The 14,622-nt window shown below is 31.6% G+C and overlaps 2 protein-coding genes across 4 annotated transcripts in view; one reads left to right on the top strand and one right to left on the bottom strand.

Moving 5' to 3' along the window:
* LOC119610856 (lachesin) overlaps positions 1-7,942 on the top strand; it is a 40,424-nt gene extending 32,482 nt beyond the window's left edge. Inside the window, 2 exon segments of the mRNA XM_037966253.1 lie at positions 6,630-6,781; positions 6,783-7,942. Coding sequence (XP_037822181.1) covers positions 6,630-6,781; positions 6,783-7,172 — 542 coding nt within the window. The 3' untranslated portion in view covers positions 7,173-7,942.
* A 3,539-nt stretch (positions 7,943-11,481) lies between these two features.
* Positions 11,482-14,622, bottom strand: part of LOC119610865 (augmin complex subunit dgt5) — a 4,084-nt gene continuing 943 nt past the window's right edge. Inside the window, exons 3-9 of one of the 3 annotated variants that reach the window (XR_005232019.1) lie at positions 13,966-14,113; positions 13,650-13,898; positions 13,072-13,589; positions 12,564-13,009; positions 12,243-12,430; positions 11,698-12,120; positions 11,482-11,617 (exon numbers count right to left, since the gene is read on the bottom strand). Coding sequence is in view for 2 of the 3 variants with exons in the window: in XM_037966262.1 (XP_037822190.1) it covers positions 11,861-12,120; positions 12,243-12,430; positions 12,564-13,009; positions 13,072-13,589; positions 13,650-13,898; positions 13,966-14,113 (1,809 nt within the window). In the remaining variant the exon portion in view is untranslated. Of the gene's footprint in view, positions 12,121-12,242; positions 12,431-12,563; positions 13,010-13,071; positions 13,590-13,649; positions 13,899-13,965; positions 14,114-14,622 lie in introns of all 3 variants that reach the window. The other 2 variants (XM_037966264.1, XM_037966262.1) reach the window with 2 other exon arrangements.

Genomic DNA, 14,622 nt, shown 5'->3' with positions numbered 1-14,622 from the left:
AAAAAAATATAAAACAGTTTTTAAGAAAAATTTATTCCTTAGAAACTATTAAACTGATCGTATTCTAATAAACAACAAAAAGTGGTACAAATAGAAAGATCAAAGAATGATCCCTCAGTTTTCTTAACATTATAGAGAAAATGTTTAATATTAATTAAATAAATTACCTCCTGAAATTTACAATTATTTTAAAATATTTTAACAAGTAAGAGTGTTATATTCGGCTGTGCCGAATCTTATATACCCACCATCAAATCTTATGACGTAAAAGGAATGCTTCTCTGTAAACATCAGGGAGATAATGCTTAATTCAGTTATGTACGTGATCTTCGAATTAACAAAATATTAATTTTTAAAAACAATATATATATATATATATATATATATATATATATATATATATATATATATATATATATATATATATATATATATATATATATATATATATATATATATATATATATATATATATATATATATATATATATCAGAGGTAGTGTCAATTATGAACTGTTTGTCGTAAAATTTGGTAGAAAGACTTCGTTTCGAATTTCATTGCTGATATCGAATTTTTAATTCAGACATAAGCGTAAAAGTTATTATCTAAAGGGGAACTTATATGGGGTTGGGACAATTATATATCGATACCCATAAAATTTTGTACATAGATTTTGTTTTGTTGGTCAGTTATATCGTCATAAAATTCGGAATAAAGAATTATAATAAAAATCTTTTTATTGCGAGTACAACGATGAAGTAATCATGGAGGCTTTATATATTAGGGATAGGTTCAATTGTGTAAAAAAATTGTATAAAACTTATTTTTTGTCAATTTTCATCGCTGTACTCATATTTTTAAGGGGACCTTAATAGGGGGTAGGGTAGGTTACCGAAAAATCCGAATTAAATTCGGTAGGAAGATTACGTTTGTATAAAAGTTGTTTATTTCGAATTTCTCCGCTATACTCGTATTTTTAAGTCAGTAAAGAGCGTTAAAATCAATTTTTGAAGGTGACCATATGTGGGGGTAGGGTCAATTATGGACCGATTGCCGTAAAATTTGCTAGAGAGGCTTATATAAAACATATTTATGTCGAATATTTTTAAGTCGGTAATGAGTATTAATGTCATTTGGTAGAGAAATTTTGATGCATATAAAAGTTACTTATGTTGAATTTCAACGCTGCACTCATAGGGGGACCTTATTTGGGGGTAAGGTCAGTTATGGACCGATTCCCATAAAATTTGGTAGAGACATTTTGCCTTATATAAAACTTATTTATGCCGAATTTCATCGCTATACTCGTATTTTTAAGTCAGTAATGACCGTTTAAATAATTTTCTGAAGGAGACCTTATATGGGGGTTAGGCTCAATTATAGACCTATTTCTATAAAATTTAGTAGAGATTTTGGCTTATATAAAACTTACTTATGTTGAATTTCATCGCTATACTCGTATGGGGGGTAGGGTCAATTTTGGACCGATTCCCATAAAATTTGGTACAGAGATTTTGACGCATATAAAACTTATTTATGCTAAATTTTATCGCTATACTCGTATGTTTAAAACAGTTGTGACTGTTAAAGCTGTTTTTTCGGGGGGCCACTTGTATGGGGGATATGCGAAATTGCGGACCCATATTGCCCATTTGCCATACCAAACAAACCTTACCTATAAGAAATATTTGTGGAAAAATTTAACTCGCTTGCTCTTTCCGATCTAACCCTATCGTGCTTTCAACAGACAGACGGACGGACAGATGAACAGACGGATGGACATGGTTAGATCGGCTTAGAATTTAATAAGGACCCAAAATATATATACTTTTGTGGGTCTACGACCAATATTTCGATGTGTTACAAACGGAGTGACAAAATCAATATACCCCACTCATCTTTTTTGATGGTGGGTATAAAAAGCACTAAATGCACTGTCATAAAATTAGAAAGCACCACTGTAGTGCCTTTTTGAAAAAAGGCACCATGAGCAAAATTTTCCGCGTTTGGCACACCAAAAGGCACCGCAAATAGTGCTAAAAGCACTAAGTTGGCAACACTGTTGGTTTTCTCTCAACTTGAAAAACAAAATCAAATCAGTTGCTGATCAGCACTTGTCGAAGCGAGGTCTGTGCGCGACGTTTTTAAAATACACACAGAAATACAACAACAAAATTTTGAGAAAGCCGAATTAATGTAGGAGAACATGAGAGAACAGTTGACAGTTTTTTATATATAGACTTTGATATACGCTGGCTGTCAAAATCCGTAATAAATACTTGACAGTTAGCATATACTTTATAGTTTGTAGTCATTTTATTCGTATACTTTTATTTTGAATTGAATTCTGTTCTCTGCTGCTTTACCAACACAAATAAAACTATGGTAATCTATGGTGGTATGTGTTTGAGCAACACTGATTTACATACATATGTATACTGTCATAAGTACGTAAAGTTTTAGCAGATTTTTTTGTGAATAAAAAGAAAATAACTCGTTAAACCGTTACTTAAACATATATACACCTAAATTAAGGTAACGGTAGATTTGTGTTTTATAAAATTGTTGCATATAAATAAATTTCTAAAGAAATGTTAACATTTTACCTATTTCTTTGGCAATATGTTAAAATCGGTTAAGTTGAAAATCACTCTTATCAAATAAACTTATAAACTTTGCAATGGAATTTTGAAGTTTATGAAGAAGGGTAAGAACTGACACTATAACCGCGTTTGCATCTTTCGGGTTAGTGATCAATTCTAGTTATAAGGCAATATCTATTATTTTGGAAGTTATAGTTGTTTTAAACTTCGGTTTAAGATATTTCAAAGAAGGTAGAAGATATAACAGAGATTAAACCTTTATTTTAAAGTCAATAGATTGAACTTTCAGATGAACAAGAAAAATGTTATAAACAAAGATGTCTTAACGCTGTTATAACGTTTCAAATATGGTTAAAAACGGTACATCAGGAAAACCTGAGGTGGAATTCCAGGAAATTGTTAGGCTGTGTAATCAATTAATTCGTCTACTAAAATCTAACAATTTGCATATGTCATAACTGATGTCCGAGGAACCTACTCTTGACCATTTAAAGCTAAGACACTGTATTCTGAGATAGCGTCTTAAAATGTCCCTATTGTCTCTTAGTATTCAACATTTTCGATTATTATACAAAAGTCTGTTGAGGTACCAAGTTATCACCTTTAAACTTTGATTTTGCAATATATCGAATATTAGCCCATAAAAATTATTAATGTCCAGATTATATGAGGTCAGTTGGAAGATCTCTCGATCTTTCTCAACGATCTATACTAACAGCCCGTGCAGTCTGTTAGTATAGATCTCCAAATCTTATGAGGTCTAGTCCTGAAAGCTTTCCACCAGCTTTATCAGTTGTGGACGGGTTCTCGAGCTATCACAACGATCTATACCAACAGTCCATTCATTCATATCTTACTTATAAAATATACTCTCTAGACTTAAATTACAAACAAAGGTATAAAGGTCCAGATCTTTTGGGGTCTAGTCCTGAAAGCTTTCCACCATTTTTATCAATTGTGGACGGTCTCTTGAACTTTCTCAATGATCTCTACTAACAGCCCGTTCATTCATATCTTGTTCATAAAATGTACTCTATAGACTAAAATCACAACCGAAGGTATAAATGTCCAGATCTTTTGAGGTCTAGTCCTGAAAGCTTTCCACCATTTTTATCAATTGTGGACGGTCTTTCGAACTTTCTCAACGATTTCTACTAACAGCCCGTTCATTCATATCTTGTTCATAAAATGTACTCCATAGACTAAAATCGCAACCGAAGGAATAAATGTCCATATCTTATGAGGTCTAGTCCTAACCTCAGTTGTGGACGGTCTCTCTCTCGTAATGGTCCGACATTTCTTTTCTCTAGTTACCTAACTAGTTATTTTAAGTCGATTGCTACAAAGCATATTAGATTAGTCGAATCTATTTATCTCCGATTTGCTATTTAATGACAATTGTAATTATTAAAGAATTTTGTTGCAAATTTCTTTCTATATGAAAAGCATAAGATGAGTTAATACTTTTTGCAATATAACCACTATTTTAAACATTTGAAATATGAGATCATTGACCTACAAACATAAAGTTTAATGTTACCTTTAGCAATAGCACCCGTTTAATAAAGGTCTAGGTACTATTTAAAACTGGTTTTCTAAACAGAAATTTAATTGACAAGAGACATTTATTTAAAATATAAATGTATTATTTAAAGTATTATGTTTATTTATAATCCAAGAAAACTCCAAAATTGCTGCTTTAAATAGGTCTAAAATTTCGCTTAAATATACCTAAATCGACTGGTTTGAGAAGTTTTTCTTGTTATAAAAAGTAGATAAATGAAGAAAAGCTTAAAAAAATTTAGAAATTAAATAAAATCTTAATATAAACCTTAAAAAAATACAATATTTTTACTTTAATTTCCAACTACTTACACCCTATACACTTGAAAATAATGCAAGTAGGCATTTTAAAACAAAAAAAAGTTTTGCAAAAAAAGGCAACCGCAAACGGTTTAAAACAGAATTACAGCATTAACAACAACAACAAAAACAACTTTCAACTCATAAATTTCCTTAATAAGACCCTGAGGTTTTCTATTTTTCCTCCACAAAATTGCAATGGAAAAGCAAAAAAGAATAGGAGCAAGTAGAGAAGAAGAAAAAAATTAGCAAATTATGGTAGGTAAACTCCCCAACCATTAGTTAAATTGCACATTTCTTTATTTTGTTTGCAACCATAATGCATGCAGGCAGCTGAATTTACACAGCAAGCCAATGCTATGCATCTTTTGCGTTTCCCTTTTTAGTGATTTTTATGCTGTTTTAGCACAATATGTATACTTAAACTTCAAATAGTATGAGAGTACTAGGAGTTTATAAAATGTACAATAATGTTTTTATATATTTATAAAAGCAGCAGTCGTACTACACAAAGTACTTTCATAAATTTTCCTGTAAAATGCAATGAACTAAAAGGTCATTAACGTTATTGTTTAAAAACAAAGTTGAAGGTTTTTCTTTTTTCCCTTCAAAAAAAAAAAAAAAAAAAAAACAACAGTTAAATCATAAACTAAAAACTAGCAATAGCCAACAAACAGATCATAATAAAATAAATTGATTTTTCTTAACCACCCTTAATCGAAACTAAAGCCTTAAAATTAATTTTCAATATCAGAGTTTATGGAAAAAAAACAATTATATTAAGAGTAACCCGGGGTTTTGGTATCAAAACGAAATAGTTCATGGTGCGTTTTAAACCACTTAATGACAACTTGTTGTGGAAAGTGAAAATGTGAATTGTATAAAAACCCGCAAACACTTGACCATATAATAAAAATTATTGCACTTGAAATTTATGTGCAATTTAATGAAGAAGATGAGGGTTCTCGTTTCAAATGGTTTTATTGTCATTTCATGTGTAACAAATATATTTATCTAGGTATCTAGTATGTGGTTGGATATTAATGAAAGTTGTTATCCAGCTGTAGATTTTAAAAAATAACTAAAGGACAAGAAAATGCTCAAAATTTCAAAAGCCAGAAATCAAAGGTTAGGATTTCTCGAAGAAGGAAATATATATACATGGCCAACCGAATTTACAAGCAAAGATGTTTTTGAACTGTTAAAACCTCTCAATATGGCTTTAAAAACCTCAAACTTAGGACTTAATATTTTGACAACCTTATGTTATGGACAAATGGTTAGGGCACATCGGCGGGGCGATAAATGCAAACAGAAATCATTGAATTAAACAACTGGTCCAATACCACAGAAAGTTCTTACGACATAAGGCGACTAAAGAACCAGTGTCCTAGTGTAATAGGGTTGAACAAAAAATCGGTTGGCTCAATGTGAAATGAGAACAGGCTATAATCATAACGGTTCTAGATTTATCATCTATCTATTTAGTCTATCGAGCTAGCTGAGCGAGCGAGCTGAGCGAGCGAGCGAGCTGAGCGAGTCGGAGCTAAGCGAGCGAGCTAGGAGCGAGCTAGCGAGCGAGCGAGGGGCGAATGCGATCGAGCGAGCGAGCGAGCGAGGGATCGAGCGAGCGAGCGAGCGAGCGAGCGAGCGAGCGAAGAGCGAGCCAGCGAGCGAGCGAGCGAGCGAGCATCGAGCGAGCTAGCTAGCGAGCGAGCGAGAGCGAGCTAGCGAGCGAGCGAGCTATGAGATCGAGCGAGCTAGCTATCTATCTATCTATCTATCTATCTATCTATCTATCTATATCTATCTATCTATCTATCTATCTATCTATCTATCTATCTATCTATCTATCTATCTATCTATCTATCTATCTATCTACTATCTATCTATCTATCTATCTATCTATCTATCTCTATCTATCTATCTATCTATCTATTTATCTATCTATCTATCTACTATCTATCATCTATCTATCTATCTATCTATCTATCTATCTATCTATCTATCTATCTATATATCTATCTATCTATCTAACATTGTATCGGGTTCGACTAGCACTATTATAAAATTCTAAATAAACTATTAAAGTTTATGAATATTTGTTTAAGTTCGACTGAATTCAATCTAAACCATTATTTTTCTCTTATTTATCTTTACAGATAGCGCTACCTATGTCGGTAACATTTTGAAAATCAAATCGGTTAAGAAAGAAGATCGTGGTACTTACTATTGTGTAGCTGATAATGGTGTCTCTGTGGGCGATCGTCGTAATATCAATTTAGAAGTTGAATTTGCTCCCGTTATTACAGTACCCCCGTCCCCGTTTGGGTCAAGCTTTACAATACGATATGGATTTGGAGTGTCACATTGAAGCCTATCCACCACCAGCCATCGTCTGGATGAAGGATGACATACAATTGTCTAACAATCAACATTACAGCATTTCCCATTTTGCCACTGCCGATGAATATACCGATTCTACTTTACGTGTCATTACTATTGAGAAACGTCAATATGGTGATTATGTCTGCAAGGCTGTTAATAAATTGGGTGAAGCTCAGGCACGTGTTAATCTTTTTGAGACTGTCATACCGGTATGTCCTCCCGCCTGTGGTCAAGCATATTATGGTGATGCTGAACGTGTGGCTGCCACTTCTCTGGCAACATTAGCTATTCTATTGACAGCTTTATACGCCAGATAAACGATTTTAGTTTAGTTCTTTCCTGAAAATGTAGCCAGTGATTAAAATTAGCAGCATTTAAAAAGGATAACTAAATATATATATATTTAAACCACAAAACAAGTGATTGATTAACAGAAAAAAAATAACATAGTTTATGTAAAATTTTCTTATCTAAAGAAAATTTAGCATAAAACTCTTAAACATTCCAAAATAAAACAAAAAAATCCTTATTTTCTTAAATACCTAAAATTAGGATTCGTTTTTTTTCTATTTTCATACGTCCATTTTTTTAAGTTATGAAACTAAACGTAAAAAGTTTTTACTAAAATAAAAACGTATAATTAACCCTTAACCCGTCCGTTAATAAATACAAATCTTAAACAAAAACAAATGGACCCAATTTTTTCAAAATTTTACGATTTATAAAGAGAATCTCTTTAATTGTTTATATCAACAACAATTTTAAAGAAAAATTAATTATTATTTAAACAAAATCTTCCCATTTAGTAGTTATAACTTAAAAAAAAGAAAATATTTTATATTTATTAAATAATTTATAAAATATTTTCATTTCTAATTATTTTAATTATTATTTTTTGTTTTATAACATAAGACTTTAGTAATGTAAATTTTCCATTTTTTTCTATAAAATCATAAAAATAAAAAACAACAACATTAATGTCAATTATTGTAACTGATATTTTCTCACTCCCTTACTCTTTTGTAGTTTTAAGTACAAAAAAAAACGAAACTCTTTAAACAAACATTACATATAAAATATTCTATTAAAATTATTTCGTATAAATATAAAAAAAGTAATATTTTAAATAAAACTAAATGTATATGTATGTGTAGTTTTTATATAAAAAAAAATTAATTAAAATATTAATAAAAAATTAAATCGTAAGTTTACAAAAAAAAAAACATTTTTGAGACCCATACCAATTTATTGAAAACTGGGTGTAAATATTACTAAAAGAAAGCAATTTTTGAAATAAAATAAAATGTGTATGCCTCAATTTTATACAAAAAATTATTTTAAATAAAATTACAAAAAAAAATATATATATAAAAAATTGTTGATTTTTTTAGGTTAAAAAGGATTTGCATAATTATTTGATAAATTTAAGTTTGTATTGAGAAAAAAAACTATTTTATCAGTTAGGAAGGATGCTATTGGTTTAAATTCGTTCCATTTACTTTTATATAGATTCACGATTTCGAACGAATAACTGCGATATTAAGATAATTGCTTTACACATGCAAAGTACATTCTAGTATTGGGGATTGCAACCAGATATTGTAAATTGGATTTACAGATCGGTCGTTAGGTGTATTCTAACTTCTGGTTGTATAGTCTGGTGGTAGGCTTTAAGAACAGTTATCGGAAGACAACTTCAATAAAACTCTTGTCATTACTAGTGCCATTAGTAGTACTCCACATGCGGCTTATGATATCATTCTTTACCTTTGGTTAAGGGTCTGGTGATTAGGAGTTTCGTATTTCTGTACGAAGTTTACTTAGAATTACGACTTTAGACTTCGAGCAAATATGTCAAATGGAATTTGACGATTGGTTTGTATTCGATAGACTGTTTAATGGGTATGCAGTTTTCACTGACGAGTCCAAGATGGATACCGACACTGGTTCCGTTGACATCATAGCGATCTGGAAAGCCACGTAACTGATATGGAATCATATCGACTTGGGGTCGGTTGTGATAATTTATGTCTATAGTCAAGCTGCTCTAAGAGCGTACGTTACATTTGTGACTGATTGTAGAAATGAAAAGCAATACTCTTAGGGACATTATGAGACTCTGCTATTGGACTGCACTGCAAGACCTTTTGGCCAAGACTTGATGTTACGACTACCAAAATACTGGACTATAGATGAGCGCAGTTTAAGGATTCTGATAGGGATGCTAACGAAGCATTGCTCAATTAGAGCCTTTGTCAGTAAGTGGGACAGTTGCCCACGCATAACCGGACTATTGCCGGTTATGCGAGGATACTATTTTTCATTATCCTAGAATACAGAATCTCAGTTTGAAATGGCTGTAAAATAGGTTCTATGATGAACGGGGGAAAATTTGGGCACCTGCAAGGTTTTATCATTAGAATTAGTAATTTCTTCAACTGGTTTTTATAGGGGGACTCAATTTCTTTTATATATCTAGGGCCTTATTCATAACAATTTATCAAAGGTTTATACAACAGTTTTCCATACAAAATTTGTTCTATAAAGCTTTGATAACTTATTGTGAATAAAGCAACTATGGTTTTGTATCTCTATCTCTGCATCTTCACTTTTTACGAAGGGAATCACATGGTCCCCGAGTGAGGTTGCACTCTTGAATGGTGCATAACCCTTCTTAACCTAAACACAACAAAAAGTCTCTTTCCCCAAATATACTTAATATAATAGAAATTATTAAAAATATATGGGCAATTTCGTGTCAAGTGACCCAACTTTTAAAATCGATGTCTTCCAATTTTCATGGAATTTACACCAAGGTTAGTAATATTGGATAGTAGAAACATAAAACCCTGTAGGACCTAAGTCCGGCAGTTCTTGACCGATAGAGCTGAAAATGTGTTTCTGGACTACTATCCAATAGTACTAACCTTGGTGCAAATTTCATCAAAATTGATTTTTTGAGTTAGGTCAAAAAACTATTTTAAAATACGGTTTACAACTCAATTCTACTAAAGTTAAAATTTATTGCAACTTAAAAAAAAGATACAACTCAACATTAGCAATAGTTTTAAATAAATTGTTAGGAAACAATAATTTAAAAAAACATGAACAATTTAGTCGCTGTTTAATACAGCGGTTCCCACCGATTTTTACTTCGCGGACCCCTTGAAGAACTTATTTAATTTCGCGGACCCCCATACATATTTTGATATCTTATTGTTCTAAATAATTGTCCATCCGAAAATTGACCTAGTTCATTAATTCCTAGGTCTAATAAATGTAGAGATGTCATATCTATAAAATATTCCCGTACATTTAGAATATATAATATTTCAGATAGGTTTTCAATTGCATGTTTTGAAAATAGAATGACTTCTTTGTTGATATGTTAACATGATGTTTAATTTTATGATCGTGAGATCTTTCATGTTAATTTTTCTGCAAGGTAGCGAAAAGGTTTCTTTATCAAATATTGTCACATGTGCTTAAGGAGTCACGTTTCAAAAATTTGTTGCGATTGCAAAGGGTGAACTGAGTAAGTGAGCTAAGTTTTCGGGAAAATAATATAAGAAAGTTGGACTTCTTCTATGTTGTTGCGGAATGCGTTATCCGCATAATATATGATTTGAACTCTTTATTAAAGTACTGTGAATTTGGATCTTAAATTTGAATTTTAAAATACCAACGAATTATTTTACTTCATTTTTTTTGGCTACATATTTACGCGAAACGCCATGGATTTTCTGATGTTAATTTAATAATATGTATTGGTCGACAAAATCAAGTTAAAATCTGTGTATCACGGATTGGAATATTTATAAAAAGATGCATAAAGAGTCACCTCTGTTTTGGAAATATATAATTTTAGTCCTTTCAAACAAGAACACTTTTGCTTACAATTTGATAAACTTAAATCTGTAATAAGCGTGTCTTTGAATTCAACTTCATACTCCGGAATACCAGTATCCCTAATTTAATTGTAAGGCAGAGTATTATTTGTCTGAAATAAAAACCATTATTTCAGTACATATACAGGAAATAAAAATTACAAATCACGCAATACTTTACTTTATAAAAGTTATACAATAAATTTGTAGGGCCTAGCTTCTTCCTGATAAACAACCGAAAAAATAAAATTCAAAAAGTCACCAAAAAATTTGGGATTATTGCACAAAAATTGGAGATATTTGTACATACATATAAAAGCAGAATATTGTTTATTCATGGTTTTTTTCGTTCGTCTTCGCGGACCCCCTAGGATTTTACTACGGACCACTAGGGGTCCGCGGACCCCCATTTGGGAACCGTTGGTTTAATACATCGTAACATATGTATATAAATTTTATTATTTATTACCGGAAAAATACAATTTAAAAAACTTTTCGCTTAAATTTATTATTTAATTTTTGACATCACCTGCTTACTCATCGATCAATTCGTCACAGGCAACATCAATACAATTCCAACTAAAATTTGTAATACTCATTACCAAAAAATTTTAGTTGTGTTAGAGGTAAGTTGTGTTGTAAACCGTAATAGGGACATAGATTTCATTTATTAAATTTGTTTTAATATTTTCATTTACCATAAATATTGCGTTCACTCAACAACAATCACTAATTCAACGCGTTACAATTTAAAATACATTTTAAACTTTTTTCTTTTTATTCATTTCTACCCGCTGTATTAACAGCTAAAATCGCCATCATTTTTGCACACATCAAATCATGCTCCAAATCGTGCTCTTGCGTTGTTTGAGTCTCTGTAATATATGAAAAAAATTTATTTAAATAACACACATAGGCATTATAAAAAAAAATATCAAATAATATTTAAACTAACATTATAAACTAATTCCAATCAATGTCTTTTTTCTCTCCTTACAAAGGGGACTGAGGTTTTCGTTATTAAATATCTTAAAAAAAATGCCGCTCAACAAAACATACAAACGTAAACATTCCCTTAAAATTAGCATGCCAATTGTACCACTTCAAATATAAATAATTTACTTAATGGAATTTCCAGTTGTGGCCATACGAATATACATGAGCAGTTCAGCTTCATAATCAGCATATGATTGATTGTTGAACAATTTTGTTGAGGGTATAAAGTGGCGTAGAGGATTTTCAATTAAGAAATCATAAGTTTTTGTCAATTTCTGTAGACAACGCAATGAATTTATGGAACAAACATCAATTTTGTCTAATATTTCAATAATACGATCATGCTGCTGTTTAGCGCGTACTTTAAAGGCTTGTAAATCAACTGAAATGGAAAGCAATCAAATGAATTGTAATTAGCAATATAGAAAAATTATACAAAATGTCTAGCGGTTAAATTAGTTGTATGGCAATATAAATAGTAGGAATATAATTTAAATACTATACCCAAAAATGTGTCCAAATTTATTTTCAAATCATTTGAATGTTGTGCAATTAAATCCGCCCACAAAATACGATTACGAACTTCCTGTAAAGCACCAAAGGGTGTTAATAAAATGCCCGGAGCTAGCTGGATTGTCGAAGTGAGTTCACGTGATTCAATTATTAAGGGATTGGGTGATAAATAAAATGCACTATTGGTAGAGGGAGAAAAAATAGATAAAATACAAAATTTTATAAATACATAAAACAAAATGGTGTTTTCACAAGTAAATAACAACCAAAAATACCAAACAAAATATGTATGTAAGTTTTTTCTATATTTACCATTCTTTGCTTATACAAGACAAATGCTCCAATGATAAGTCACAAAATGCATTCAATTCCATAGTATGGGGAGTCAATATTTTATTTTGAGCCTGAGGCATTAATGTAACATCACCAGCTCCAAATGTTCGACGTAACGTTGAATTATTCAAGGGGGAAATAGTAGAATCAAAATCTAATTTTGTACTACAGAAAACATTGTCGTTAGTCATCTCAAAACTGTCAACGCCCAATAGGGAATGATTATTGTTTAGTTTTAACTTGGTGGGTATGAAACTTGATTTAACATTAGTGGTGGCTTCTAAATCATCCAGTTGAAGTTTCATAATATTTTTCGAATAAATAATTTTGTCTTTTATTTGTGACAGTTGCATCATATCATATTGTAAACGATTAACAGAAGTACTTATTTCATCGTAAACTTGTTTTATAGAGCCAAGAAGAAACTATAAAAAGGATAAAGTACAATAAATCTCAAATATTCATTTTATTTCAATTTCCTACTTACATCATGATTATCCAGATGTTTATTTGAGTTATCTATTTCCGCTTTTAGCATTTCAATCTGTTGTGCTATATATTCATTTTGACCCTTGGTAAAATTCAATGAATAGTATTGTATAACATAATTACGCATAATGGCTTCATTTTGTTCCGAATCTGTATCAGCATTAAATATTTTGACTTTTTCTAAAAGTTTATCTTCAAATTCGCTAAATGCTTTAACATATTGCTCTTCCAAACGTTTACGTTCTTGACATGCCGACAAATATTCACCCACACGACTTAAAAATTTCGATTTTGTTTTCATCAAATTCAATTCAAAATTCGTTAAAGATTCACGATTATTGGTGGCGCTGGCTAAATGCGACTCATTCGTGGCAGTTTTATTTAAAGACATTATATATTGCAATTGATCTTCTTTTAGGCGCATAATGGCATTAAAAATGAGAAAGACTGGTATATTGGATAAGATTTTACGCAATTTGGTCCATAAATTGTTTTTAGCTTCTTGTAATTCGGAGGCTATAGTGAAAATATAAAAAGTTATTTAGAAAATTATGCTGTTTCTCTTTCAAAACTTACCTTTAGTATTATTTTCACAAAATGTATAAAAATCTTCCAGTTCTTTGAGAGCTTCATTTACTGCCTCGCTTGCTTTACTTTCACTTTTATTCTCATTGCTTAATATGACTGGCATTGTAGCTTTTATCTTTTCCCTATTCTCTTCTTCTCTTTCGATTTCTTTATCTAAGGCTTTAGACTTAAGATCCAAGATATGTACTTTTGCCTCCAAAATATCGCATTTATTTTCCAAATTTATTTCATGTATATCTTTTATTAAGTAATTGCAAAACAAAAATATTTGAGAATCTTATTAAACTGATGAAAATAAACTTACTTTTAGTTTTAATGGTGGCGGCCAGCGCTTCATATTCCTTTTTGCGTTCATCAAAACGTTGCAATAAATCTTTTTGCTTCTTTTTTAGATCCTGGACCTTAAGATGCATTTGCATTTCTCGTGGTAGAAATGCACGCTCAGAGATCGGAAAGGAAAGGAGGGGGAGGAAAAAAAGAAAGAAGGAGAAACAGAAGGGAGCGAGAGAGCGAGGGAGGGAGCGAGCGAGCGAGCGAGCGAGCGAGCGAGCGAGCGAGGGAGCGAGGGAGGGAGCCAGCGAGGAGGGAGGGAGCCAGCGAGCGAGCGAGGCGAGAGCGAGAGCGAGCGAGCGAGCGAGCGAGCTAGCGAGCGATAGCAGCGAGCGAGCGAGCTAGCGAGCGAGGAGCGATCGGGCGAGCTGAGAGCGAGCGAGCAGACGAGCTAGCGATAGAGCGAGCTAGAGAGAGCGATCTATATATATCTATCTAGATATATCATCTATATAGATCTATCAGCTATCTATCTATCTATCTATCTAATCTATCTATTATCTATCTATCTATCTATCTATCTATCTATCTATCTATCTATCTATCTATCAATGATTAGTTGTTGTTCTTGTAACAGGTTGGCTGTAACTGGATGTTCTTCCCTGGAGAAAAACTTCCGGTTGATACAGCT

The sequence above is a fragment of the Lucilia sericata genome, unplaced genomic scaffold (assembly GCF_015586225.1).
Source record: "Lucilia sericata isolate MDLA Ls3-8-SP2 unplaced genomic scaffold, ASM1558622v1 Contig001290F_arrow, whole genome shotgun sequence".
NCBI classification, from domain to species: Eukaryota; Metazoa; Arthropoda; class Insecta; order Diptera; family Calliphoridae; genus Lucilia; species Lucilia sericata.
The sequence above is the reverse complement of the archived record's forward strand: the minus strand, read 5'-3'. Positions and strand labels throughout refer to the sequence as shown.